Genomic DNA, 13,927 nt, shown 5'->3' on the forward strand with positions numbered 1-13,927 from the left:
GGTACGAGAGCTATACTCCCCTCACCGCTCCTCGAGCCGAAATCCTCATGGAGATTGAGGGTCAAGATTGCATCCGACTCCCACCTCCTAAACGAGACTCCAGAGCTTGGCGCGACCCTCGGAAATATTGCCATTTTCATCGAGATCACGGTCATGATACCGAGGACTGCTACCAGCTCCGTAACGAGATTGAAGCACTCATTCGCCGAGGGATGCTCGATCGATTTGTGCGGGGCCGGTGTGAAGAAAAGAAAAGAGCCGAAGAAGCCGCCCAGCCTGACAGTTCAAATGCCAACAGGCCCATCGCCGGCATCATCAATACCATCCGAGGCGGGGCCCCTGTTGGAGAAGCTTCGGGGGAAGGAACCTCCTCGAAGCGCCTACGCTCCTCGGAAGCCATCTCTTTCTCGGATGACGATCTGATGGGAATCGAAACTCCCCACGACGATGCCGTTGTCATCTCCATGATTATAAATAGATTTGATGTAAAACGCATCTTAATTGATAATGGAAGCTCGGCGAATGTTTTGTATTTTGATGCCTACTGTAGAATGGGGATGACAACAGAGCAACTACAGAGGATGAATGCTCCGTTAGTCGGATTTACTGGGGATTCAGTCCCAGTGGAGGGCGAGGTCGACCTTCTGGTCTCGGCCGGGCTCGCCCCCCGTGAAAGTACCGTAAGAATGAGCTTCCTTGTGATACGCTTGCCTTCGGTCTACAATGCCATTCTCGGACGACCAGGTCTTAATGCCCTCCGAGCAGCGGTTTCGACTCGCCACTTGCTCGTGCGATTCCCCACTAGCCAAGGAGTTGGCGAAGTTCGTGGGGACCAGATAGTAGCCAGACGATGCTACATGGCAACTCATGAGGCGGGGCGACCAGCTGAGACACTTTTCCCTGCAACCGGCCAGCCTTCAGTCAAAGCTCCGGAGGCACGAGTCAGCCCTCAGAAGGAGCGGGTAGAGCCTGGTGAGCTACTGATCCAAGTTCCCTTACACGAAAACTTTTCCGAGCTAACCGTGCAGGTCGGCTCTAGCCTTAACAAGTGCGAAAGAGAACGCCTCGTCAATTTTCTACGAGACAACATGGACGTCTTCGCATGGTCGCCTGCGGACATGCCAGGGATAGATCCAGAGATCATGGTCCACCGGCTCCAGGTGAAGCCAACCTACAAGCCCGTGCGACAAAAAAAGCGAGGCGCCGCCCCAGAACGACAACGAGCGGCGGCCGAGGAGGTTGACAAACTCCTTGAGGCTGGATTCATCCGGGAGATATCCTACCCGGAGTGGCTCGCCAACGTGGTTCTTGTCAAAAAAGCCAACGGAAAGTGGCGCATGTGCGTGGACTACACTGACTTGAATAAAGCCTGTCCAAAGGACAGCTTCTCCCTTCCCAGCATCGACCAGCTCGTAAACTCTACCTCGGGGCACGAGCTGCTGACGTTCATGGACGCCTTTTCCGGATACAACCAGATCCGCATGGCACCGGAAGATGAAGAAAAGACGGCCTTCATCACCAACGGGGACACCTACTGCTACAAAGTAATGCCGTTCGGCTTGAAGAATGCCGGGGCAACTTATCAAAGGCTGGTCAACCGGATCTTTAAAGATCAAATAGGCCGAAACATGGAGGTATATGTTGATGACATGCTGGTGAAAAGCAAGGTGGCGCAAGACCATGTGGCCGATCTTGATGAAGCATTCTCCACACTCCGAAGGTACCAAATGAAGCTTAACCCAGCTAAATGCGCTTTCGGAGTCACCTCGGGCAAATTCCTCGGCTTCATTATTACACAACGAGGAATTGAGGCCAACCCTGAAAAGATCCGAGCACTCCAGAAAATGACGCCTCCGAAGACAGTCAAGGAGGTACAACGGCTTACAGGCCGAGTTGCAGCCCTCGGGAGATTCATCTCTCGCTCGGTCGAGCGCTGCCTTCCATTCTTTACGGCTCTAAAGAAGCCAAAGAATTTCTTGTGGTCAGACGAATGCCAGCAGTCTTTTGAAGAGCTTAAGCACCTCCTGGCCTCCCCTCCCCTACTCACAAAGCCTCAACAGGGTGAACTCCTCTATTTGTATCTAGTTGTTTCCCCTGTAGCAGTAAGCTCGGTCCTGGTTCGAGAGGAGAGCAAGCTCCAAAAATCGGTGTATTACACCAGCCGGGTCTTGAGGGATGCTGAGACCCGATACTCTAAGCTGGAGAAGACTGTCTATGCTTTGGTCATCTCGGCACGAAGACTCCGGCCCTACTTCCAGGCCCACACAACGGCCGTGCTGACCGACCAGCCAGTAAAGCAGATCTTGCAGAGATCAGACCGCGCTGGCCGGATTACTAAATGGGCCATCGAGCTTGGGGAATTTGATCTCGAGTACCGACCCAGACCGGCGATCAAAGCGCAAGCGCTCGCCGACTTCATAGTCGAATGCACCATACCAGACGAAGTCGAGCTTAAGCCCAAGCTTACGCCAACAAAGCAGACCCCTAGTCCGGCATGGGCCTTACATGTCGATGGCTCTTCAAACTCGGGGGGTAGCGGAGCAGGTCTCATCCTCACCAGCCCGGAGGGGGTGGTCGCTGAACAGGCCCTACGCCTCGAGTTTCCTGCTTCCAACAACATGGCGGAATATGAAGCACTGGTCGCCGGGCTCAAGCTAGCCAAAGAGCTAGAAGTAAAAGACTTGGAGGCCTTCAGTGATTCTCAGCTCGTCGTCAACCAAATCCTGGGTGACTTCGAAGCCAGAGACCCTACAATGCAAAAGTATCTTCAGAAGGTACGGGATCTCGCCTCGTCCTTGAATTCTTTTCACATCCAACATGTCGCCAGGTCGGAGAATCTCAGGGCCGATCAGCTGTCAAAACTGGCGTCCTCCCGCATAAGCGAGTTCCTCAAGACAACGGCACTGGAGTACCTCCAAAAATCCAGTATGGAGGAGCCCGAGCAGACCCTCTGCGTCGAGTCCGAGCCAAGTTGGATGGACGAGCTCATTAGCTACCTGCAAGACGAAGTCCTCCCCGACGATGAACGGGAAGCTCGCCGAGTGAAGCGCTCCGCCACCCGGTACATATTGTACGAGGAAAAGCTTTATCGGAGATCCTTCACCTCTCCCCTCCTCAGATGCATCCGCCCAACAGAGGCTGACTATGCAATGAGCGAAGTCCATGAAGGGATTTGCGGAAGTCACCAAGGGGGACGAGCATTGGCCCATAAAATTTTGCGTCGAGGATATTATTGGCCGACACTCCAGAAGGATACAATGGACTTTGTCCGGAGATGCGACCGATGCCAGAGAAACGCCAATGTCCAACGCCGACCCTCGGCTTCCTTAACCTCTATCAGCTCCCCTTGGCCTTTTGCCCAGTGGAGAATTGACATTCTAGGGCCATTCCCTCTGGCTACCGGGCAAAGAAAATTTCTGGTCGTCTCCATCGACTATTTTACAAAATGGGTGGAGGCCGAGCCACTTGCCCGGATCACCGAGCAAAAGATGCGGGACTTTGTCTGGAAGTCAATAATCTGCAGATTCGGACTCCCCCGCATCCTCATATCCGACAACGGCCGCCAGTTCGACAACCTCCGTTTCAGAGAATTCTGCTCCGAGCTTGGCATCGACCACCGCTTCACCTCGGTCGCGCATCCCCAGACGAATAGAGAAACCGAGGTAACAAATCATACTATTCTGCAGGGGCTCAAAGCCAGGCTCGACAAATCCAAAGGACAATGGGTCGAAGACCTATACAATGTCCTGTGGGCTTACCGAACTACATTCCGTGTCCCCACCGGCGAAACTCCCTTCAATCTGACATACGGAATGGAAGCTGTCATCCCGTTGGAGATCGGACTCCCATCTCCGAGGGTAGAGCATCATGACGCCAGCTCCAACTCCTCGCAGCTAAGGAACAATCTCGACCTGATCGAAGAAACAAGGGAAGCCGCCCGTGTTCGCATGGCAAGGTACCAGCAAAAGACCGCCCAGTACTACAACGCCAGGGTTAAAATCAAATCCTTCAAAGCAGGAGACCTTGTCCTCAGAAGAGCCGAGGCCTCCCGACCAACCGAGCAAGGAAAACTGGCTCCCAACTGGGAAGGACCTTACCGAGTCACACGCATTCGTCGGCCCGGAACTTATAAGCTAGAGTCTCTAGATGGGACTCCCATCCCACGAAGCTGGAGTTCTGAAAATCTCCGCGTGTACTACCAATAGAATCCCAAGGGATCCCCTACTGTAACCATTAAATTTTATTTGTAAAGGGCTTGTGCTTGTTCAAACTCACCGATTCTCCTGTGTTGTCTCATGGTGCCAGGCTCGTTCTCCATCGACCAACGAGCTCGGCTCGTTCTCCATCGACCAACGAGCTCGGCTCGTTCTCCATCGACCAACGAGCTCGGCTCGTTCTCCTACCCCGACCGCGGTCGGGATGCCCCGATATTTTGGGATGATGTCCGTGAGATCGTGACGTGTTCTCCATCGGCCAGCGAGCTCGGCTCGTTCTCCACCGACCAACGAGCTCGGCTCGTTCTCCTACCCCGACCGCGGTCGGGATGCCCCGATATTTCGGGATGATGTCCGTGAGATCGTGACGTGTTCTCCATCGGCCAACGAGCTCGGCTCGTTCTCCATCGGCCAACGAGCTCGGCTCGTTCTCCTACCCCGACCGCGGTCGGGATGCTCCGATATTTCGGGATGATGTCCGTGAGATCGTGACGTGTTCTCCATCGGCCAACGAGCTCGGCTCATTCTCCATCGGCCAACGAGCTCGGCTCGTTCTCCTACCCCGACCGCGGTCGGGATGCCCCGATATTTCGAGATGATGTCCGTGAGATCGTGACGTGTTCTCCATCGGCCAACGAGCTCGGCTCGTTCTCCATCGGCCAACGAGCTCGGCTCGTTCTCTTACCCCGACCTCGGCCGGGATGCCTCGAGACGTCGAGATGCCCCGATTCATCGGGATGCCCCAATACGTTGGGATGCGGTCTTCATTGACCAGACGAGCTCGGCTCGTTCTCCATCGACTTCAACCAACGAGCTCGGCTCGTTCTCCCATTCATGATCAGCGAGAAGTCCGTGTTTGGCAAAAGCTGAATCTCTCTGCCGACGTCCTCGAAGAACGGTGACGTGGGAATTTATTTCACACATTTTCTTAGTCTTAATTATTTTGTTTTAGAGTGTTTTGTATGTTCTTAGCTCATTTGTCTAGAATTTAGGTGTCTTTTATATTTATTTAATTCTTGAAAATTCTTGGTATTTTGCAGGTGTTTAATTATTGAATTGGTTGAAATTGGGCTGGTCTAGTCAACCCAGAACACTGTTCGGTTTTTGGGTTCTAACTAGAGCTACAGACCTCCGTTTTAGATGTTGTTTAGCTTGCTGGAAAGATAAGATGGAGATCTAAAACTTTTATGAAGATCACAAAACCAAGTTCTGCCGTTTTAAAGTCCAAAACTTAGCAGAAACGGAGAAGTCCGAATCTGTCCAGAATTTTACTGCGGCCCAGACCCTGTTTCGGTTTTCAGCTTGTATCTGGAGTTATATAAGTCAGAATAATGCAAACCCAGATGCGTTGGAAAGCTGAGAACTATATCTAAAACTTTCGTGAAGGGTCCAACTCCAAAGTATATCGTTTTGGTGCTCTAAATCCAGCTGGGAGTCGAGTCTAAAAATCAGCCTAGAATTTCGGGATTTCAGCTAGCAGATAGGGAGGAAATCTGTTTTAAAATTCAAAAAAAAGGAAATTCCGAAAAAGAGAAGGAGAGCTAGCAGATACGAAGAGGAGGAGAAGCAGATAAAAAAAAAGAAGAAGCAGAGAATCTGAAATTCCGAGAGGAGGAAAAGCTAGAAATTCCGAGAGGAAGAAAAAGCTGGAATTCTGGGAGAAAGAACGGAACGGAGGATTTTTGCAAATACAGAGTTCTTTTCCTTTCTCATATATATATATTTTTTTATTTTTTATTTGCTGAATTGTTTTTAAGAATGTTGAATGCGAATTTATGTTTGAGAAATAATTGGATTGATTTATTAGTTATGATTTGCTAGTTTTCTTACCCTAGGGCTAGGACGTAGTCATTGAATTTTTGATATGAATTGAGTATGGTTGTATTGAATATCTTTTGTTAATTGCAATTTGATGATTTCGGTTTTCATTCTTGCAATTTACTGGCCATGAATTGCATGCTTAAGATGTTGAATGAAGTAACGAAAGTTGAAGTTCGATATTAGTTGGTGAATTTATCAAACATTGGTGGTGTAGTTTAGAAATAAATGCACACCCTTGTGACCTACAATCAAGAATTTCACAGATCATAATGAATTTATATTAATTTCTATGATCACGAAAGTAGACATAGGATTAATATAGGTATAGGTGTTATACCTTGAAAGAGGATATCACATAAAAAAAAAGGGATTCGGTCATTGTAATTAGCAGAATATTAACAATCAGATTTAAATTCATTGAAGGAATTCAATTGATGAAATCCAAGCCCTAGGAACCTTTCACATTTGATTTTTCAGGTCAAGAAATTGCAGTCAGTCACATCAATTTGGGGTTGTCTAAATAATATAGGAAATTTATAAATTGGTACTTGAATCGCCTCCTTGTGGAAACGATACTCTTTTTGCCCTATTCTACTTGTCATGACCCATGCACTTGTGGTAGAGTCTAGGGACTATCAAGTTTTTGGCGCCGTTGCCGGGGAGGATTGTTTTTAATATCAATACAAATAATTTTCTGCATTAATTTAGACTGTTTTGTTCTTTTTGTTAATTTACGTTTTCTATATTTAGTGTATGCCACGAAACTGTGAGCTAATTGAGCCTTTTGATCCAGAAATTGAGAGAACCCTACGAGCATTAAGGAAACAACAAAGATTATAGCTAAAGCAAAAACAAGCAGTAGCCATGGCAGATAATCAAGATAACCAGAATAAAAGGTTGTTGAGTGACTATGCAGTGCCGAATGTCAATGGTGCTCAACCCAGTATTGTGAGACCTACAGTCAATGCTAATAATTTTGAGATTAAGCCTGGTCTCATCCAGATGGTGCAGCAGGAGCAGTTTGGTGGAGGACCTTCTGAGGATCCACATGCACACCTTGCCAATTTCTTGGAGATTTGTGATACAATCAAGATGAATGGAGTTAGTGATGATGCTATTCGACTCCGACTTTTTCCATTTTCTCTAAAGGATAAAGCCAAGGCCTGGTTGAATTCCAAAGCGCCTAACTCTTTCACCACCTGGAATGCCTTGTCACAAGCTTTTCTGAGTAAGTATTTTCCCCCAGGTAAGACTGCCAAACTTAGAAATGATATTACCAGTTTTGCTCAGTTTGATGGTGAATCTTTGTATGAAGCCTGGGAGAGGTTTAAGGATTTGCAGAGGAAGTGTCCACATCATGGTCTTCCTGATTGGCTGATTGTACAGACTTTCTATAATGGATTAACACATTCAGTCAGAATTACTATAGATGCAGCTGCAGGAGGTACTTTAATGAGTAAGTCAACAGAAGAGGCATATGAGTTGTTAGAAGAAATGGCCTCTAACAATTATCAGTGGTCTAATGAAAGATGTATGCCTAAGAAAGTTCCAGGTATGTATGATGTAGATGGCATAAACATGTTGAATGCCAAGGTTGATTCTCTAGTAAAAATGTTCGGTAAGCTAGGTAATGTGAATTCCGTTTCTAGTCCTGTATTGAGTTGTGATTGCTGTGGAGGAGCTCACATGAGTTCTGATTGTATGCAGGTTCAATTTGTGTCTAATTATAACAGGCAGCAACAGCAGAACAACCCTTATTCCAACACATACAACCCAGGATGGAGGAATCATCCTAACTTTTCATGGAAAGATCAAGGTAACCAAGGTAGCAGTTCTAGACCTCTCCATCCTCCTGGTTTCCAACCAAAACCATCCCAACCAGAAAGTAAACAGTCTTGGGAGATAGCTATTGAGAAGTTAGCCAATGCCAGTTCAGAGAGATTTGAGAGACTGGAAGCAAAGGTTGACCAGTTGGCGAGTTCCAATAGAAATGTGGAGATTCAATTGGGGCAGTTAGCCAATTCCATCAATTCTCGTGGACAGGGTAATTTGCCTAGTAAGACAGAGGTCAATCCGAAGGAGCATTGCAAGGCAGTCACCTTGAGAAGTGGTAAGCAACTTGGTCAGGTAAGTGGTGAGACTATAGTTGGTGATAAAGTAGACTATGAAGAGGTGAACAAGAAGGTCAGTGAAGAAGTTGAGGACCTAGCCAAGACACCATCCCCACTACCACCAGTCGAACCTTATGTTCCTCCCATTCCTTTTCCTCAAAGGCTTAAGCAGAATAAAATTGATCAACAGTTTGAGAAATTTTTGAAAGTGTTTAGGCAGCTTCACATTAATATTCCTTTTGCAGACGCCTTAGCACAAATTCCTGCATATACAAAATTTTTAAAGGAGATCATGTCTAAGAAGAGGAAATTGGAAGATTTCGAGACCATTGCCTTGACGGAGGAATGCAGTGCCATTATCCAGAATAAGCTTCCACCAAAGCTAAGAGATCCAGGGAGTTTTTCTATTCCTTGTACTATAGGTGATGTTGATTTTTCTAGAGCTTTGTGTGATTTAGGTGCTAGTGTTTCACTAATGCCTTTATCTGTATCTAGGAAGCTTGGATTGAAGGAGTTAAAGCCTACTACCATCTCTTTGCAGCTAGCTGATCGATCGGTCAAATATCCTTTAGGTATTCTTGAGAATGTGCTGATCAAGGTAAAGAAGTTTATCATTCCAGTTGATTTTATTGTTTTGGAGATGGAAGAAGACACCGAGATCCCTATCATTTTAGGCCGGCCCTTTCTAGCCACAGCTGGAGCTATCATAGATGTTAAGAATGGTAGGTTGACTTTGAAGGTTGGTGAAGAAGAGGTAGAGTTTAATTTATTTGAAGCTACTAAATATCCTTCTTTTACTGATCATGTTTTTCGAGTTGATGTTGTAGATGAGTCGACCAGAGAGTTTTTTAAGGCTGAAAATACTAAAGAACCTCTTGAGACTTGTTTAGTGAGTGCAGGGACAAGTAAAGATGATAATCTAGAGATTGCTAAAGTGGCGTGTGCATTAGAGGCTACATGTCCTAAGCCAAAGAAGAGAGGTATTTATTTTGAGGATATCGGCAAAGGTAAGCCACCCCCTCCCCCTTCTAATGTGCAAGCACCAGTTCTGGAGTTGAAGCCATTACCCTCACATCTCATGTATGCATTTTTAGGTGAGAATAATACTTTGCCTGTGATTGTGAGTGTTTCTTTGTCTGATGAGCAACTTGACAAATTGATACGTATTTTGAGATTGAGAAAAAAAGCCATAGGATGGACTATATCAGACCTTAGAGGAATTAGCCCTTCATTGTGTATGCATAGAATTTTAATGGAGGATAACCATAAACCTATTGTTGAAAATCAGAGACGGTTAAATCCGAACATGAAAGAAGTAGTTAGGGCTGAAGTTCTTAAATGGTTAGATGCAGGGATTATTTATCCTATATCTGATAGTTTATGGATTAGTCCAGTGCAGGTAGTACCTAAAAAGGGTGGGATGACTGTGGTGCATAATGAAAATAATGAATTAATTCCCACTAGGACAGTAACTGGGTGGAGAGTCTGCATAGATTATAGGAAACTTAATAGTGTTACCCGTAAGGATCATTTTCCTTTACCTTTTCTTGATCAGGTGCTTGAGAGACTTGCTGGGTATGCATATTACTGTTTTTTAGATGGTTATTCAGGGTATAACCAGATTTCTATATCCCCCGAAGATCAAGAAAAGACCACCTTCACTTGTCCTTATGGTACTTTTGCATTCCGTAGGATGCCTTTTGGTTTGTGTAATGCACCTGCTACATTCCAACGTTGCATGATGGCTATTTTCTCTGATTTTGTTGAAAAGATCATGGAGGTTTTCATGGATGATTTTTCTGTTTTTGGATCTTCTTTTGATAGTTGTTTAGATAACTTATCTCGAGTTTTGCAGCGCTGTGAGGAGACCAATTTGGTCTTGAATTGGGAGAAATGTCATTTTATGGTGCAGGAAGGTATTGTTTTAGGCCACAAAATTTCAGCAAGAGGCCTTGAAGTGGACCGAGCAAAAATAGAAATTATTGAAAAATTGCCACCACCTACAAATGTTAAGGGAGTTAGAAGTTTTCTTGGTCACACAGGATTTTACCGGCGTTTTATTAAGGATTTCTCTAAAATTTCTAAACCTCTTTGTAATCTGTTGAATAAGGATGTTGTGTTTGATTTTGATAAGGACTGCTTGAATGCTTTTAACAGGTTGAAGCAAGAGTTGGTGTCAGCACCAATTATGGCAGCCCCAGATTGGAGTTTGCCTTTTGAGCTAATGTGTGATGCTAGTGATTTCGCTCTGGGTGCTGTTCTCGGCCAGAGAAAAGACAGGAAGTTGCATGTTATATATTATGCTAGTAGAGTTTTAAATAATGCACAGTTGAATTATGCAACTACTGAAAAAGAATTGCTTGCTGTTGTGTTTGCTTTTGACAAGTTTCGATCTTATCTTGTAGGTTCCAAGGTAATCGTATATACGGACCATTCAGCAATCAAGTACTTGCTGAAAAAGAAAGATGCCAAACCGCGCTTGATTCGGTGGGTGCTGTTGCTTCAAGAATTTGATCTTGAGATTCGAGACAAGAGAGGCATGGAGAATGTGGTGGCAGATCACTTGTCTAGATTAGAGGGGCAGTCAAGAGCAGATGAGGTGCCCATTAATGAAAGCTTTCCAGATGAGCAGTTGTTGGCAGTTTCAGTCATCCCCTGGTATGCTGATTTGGTGAACTATTTGGTGAGTGGCATTGTTCCCCCTGATTTGAGCTATCATCAGAAGAAAAAGTTTTTGTGGGATGTGAAGCATTATTTTTGGGAAGAACCGCTACTCTATAAACACTGTGCAGATGGGATGATTAGAAGATGTGTGCCCCAAGATGAGATGGAGGATATACTTGACCATTGCCATTCCTTGGAGTGTGGTGGACATTTCAGTACCTCTAAGACAGTTGCAAAGGTATGGCAATCTGGTTTTTATTGGCCGACCATGTATCAAGATACTAGACAATATGTGAGCATGTGTGATAGATGTCAGAGGGTTGGCAACATTTCGAAAAAGAATGAGATGCCCTTGACCAATATCTTGGAGGTTGAACTGTTTGATTTATGGGGAATTGATTTCATGGGCCCATTTCCTTCTTCCTTCAATAATCAGTACATTCTGGTAGCAGTGGATTATGTGTCTAAATGGGTTGAAGCTACTGCAACTCAGACTAATGACTCTCGAGTGGTGATGAGATTTGTGAAGAAAAATATTTTTTCAAGATTTGGTGTGCCGAGAGCTATTATTAGTGATGAAGGCTCCCATTTTTGTAATCGGTCATTTGAGGCTTTGTTGAAGAAATATGGGGTTACTCATAAGGTGGCACTTGCCTATCATCCCCAAACAAATGGGCAAGTGGAACTTGCAAATAGGGAATTGAAGCAAATTTTGGAGAAAACTGTGAGCAGTTCAAGAAAGGATTGGGCAAATAAGTTAGATGATGCACTTTGGGCCTATAGGACAGCTTTCAAGACACCTTTGGGTATGTCTCCTTACAGACTTGTCTTTGGAAAGTCTTGTCACTTACCAGTGGAATTGGAACACAGGGCCTATTGGGCAATCAAGGATTTGAACATGGATTTGAAAGCTGCGGGGGAAAAGAGATTGTTACAGTTGAGTGAGTTGGAGGAGTTTAGGTTGGATGCTTATGAAAATACTCGGATTTACAAGGAAAAGACAAAGCATTGGCATGACAAACATCTTCAGATTAGAAACTTCGAAATTGGGCAGCAAGTATTACTCTTCAACTCAAGACTTAAGTTATTTCCAGGCAAGCTTCGTTCTAGGTGGTCTGGCCCATTCACGGTAACGAAAGTGTATCCATATGGTGCTGTTGAGGTGCGTAGTGAGGTCACTGGTGCATTCAAGGTTAATGGGCAGCGTTTGAAGCCTTATCTTGCTAGTAATGTGGTTCCTAAAGGAGTGATTTACTCTTTGAAGAATCCTACCTATGGTTGATGGTGTGGAAGTCAAGCTAATGACTGTAAACAAGCGCTTCTTGGGAGGCAACCCAACCACAAAAAAAAAAAAAAAAAAATCCTTTCTTTTGTCTTTTGTTATATGTTTTAATTGTTGTTTTTATTTAAGTCTTTGAATAATTATTGTTGTTACCCCTTTCTTTTTGGTTGTGTTGTGTAGGTGCAGAAAAATCAAGCAAAAAGCTAGTTCGTGTTCAATTCAGTCGGACATTCATTGTGTTCAGCCTTGCTAAAAGGGGAGTATTAGTCTTCCATTTTTCTTTGCTTTCACATTGAGGACAATGTGAAAATTTGGGGGAGTGGATATTTGATTATGCTGAATGTTGGTACAGGTTATGTTTGTTTGAGAAAGAAAATTTTTTCGAAATTCTGGTTTGTTCACTTTCATGCAAGTTAATTGGTGATCATATCCATGTCTTCCAAACCAAATTTTTATGTGAAAGATTAGGAGAAATGAACATGCATCTGCACTTGTGTGAGACTTATCTAGGATCAACATTACACTTTTGGGTTCTTTATTGTGTTTAAGCATTGAATTTTGATTTAGGATAGGCAATATCTTATAAAGCAAGAGTAAGCATATTTGTTTTCCTTTGGGATTATTGAAGTACATCTTTCCTTGCAAAGTTGTATGAGTTGTGTGATTATGCATAAAAGATGAGTGTGATGCTTTTCTTGTGATTATCCCCTTTGATCTAGTCCTAAACAGGGTTTAAGTAAATAGAGTGATAATGATTAGACAGTCGAATAAATAAATGTGTACAAAGTTCTTTCTACTCCAATGTTTTGAGTTGCTTAGTAACTAGGGGTATTCATCACCAATGTTTACTTTTACGTCAAACGGCAACTTGAAATATGAGTATGCAAAAGCACTTTAAGTATGTGACTTGTTGAGTAACCGGGTGCATCCATCACAAATGCTTGTATTCGCGTCAAAAGGCAAGTGACAACTTAAAGACAAAGAATAAATTTCAAAAAAAAAAAAAAAAAAAAACTCTCTAGTTTGCTACCTTGTTTGTAGTAGTGAAAAGGGGTGATTGCAGGTTGAGTTGTTACATGATTCAATTGTGTTGGTCGCATGATAAATATGATTGAGTTTGGAATTATATATGGATATTTGATCTAGAGAATGTGAGTATGCTTAGTTTTCCTTTATTTGCTATTGTTTATGTACTAAGTTGAAGATTTGATGTTTACATGATAGGTCCTTTGGGTGTGATGAGTTGAGCCTGACTATGGTGTTGCCCAGTAGATACAACCCAAGAGGGGGGGTGAATTGGGTCTTTTAAAACTTTTATGCTACTTCTTAAACTTTTTGATTAACTATGCTAAGTTGAATAGATGCACAGTGAAAGTTAAACTTAGCAAGGGTTTGATGTATAGACTTCGACTTGATTAAATATGCTTGCAACTAAGGGATGTGCGGATAAGAATTAAGCAAGCAATTTATTTAAGTAAATAAGTGTGTTAGTTAGACAATAACTAGAGGCATTACAAACACAAAGGACATATAGTGGTTCGGTGCACCCCAGCACCTACATCCACTCCCCAAGACCTCTTGGGAATTTCACTATAATCCTACCGATTACAGCCGGTTGTTTTACAAGCTCACAACCCAACTTGTTGTTTTACGAGCGCACAACGAACTCGGTCGGTTTTCCCAGGCTCACCGACTAGAACCTCCCCGATTGTTTTCCCGGGATCACAATCAAACCCTTACACGTTGGTTTTACCCTCGGCTCACCAACAAACCTATCACCGTTGGTTTTTCCTTTGGCTCTCACCAACAAACCTTAACCCCTTGATTCAATCCCT

General features: G+C 44.3%; 1 protein-coding gene and 1 non-coding gene across 2 annotated transcripts; one reads left to right on the forward strand and one right to left on the reverse strand.

Annotated features, from left to right (window-relative positions):
* The first annotated feature begins 6,899 nt into the window (after positions 1 to 6,899).
* Positions 6,900 to 12,171, forward strand: LOC120105384. Its single transcript, XM_039117755.1, has one exon. The coding sequence runs from the start codon at positions 6,900 to 6,902 to the stop codon at positions 12,090 to 12,092; it is 5,193 nt and encodes a 1,730-aa protein (XP_038973683.1). The 3' UTR covers positions 12,093 to 12,171.
* On the reverse strand, positions 7,293 to 7,399 carry LOC120105387. Its single transcript, XR_005507760.1, has one exon. It is a non-coding gene; the product is annotated as a small nucleolar RNA R71 (small nucleolar RNA).
* Positions 12,172 to 13,927: the final 1,756 nt, after the last annotated feature.

The sequence above is a fragment of the Phoenix dactylifera genome, unplaced genomic scaffold (genome assembly GCF_009389715.1).
Source record: "Phoenix dactylifera cultivar Barhee BC4 unplaced genomic scaffold, palm_55x_up_171113_PBpolish2nd_filt_p 000274F, whole genome shotgun sequence".
NCBI lineage: Eukaryota > Viridiplantae > Streptophyta > Magnoliopsida > Arecales > Arecaceae > Phoenix > Phoenix dactylifera.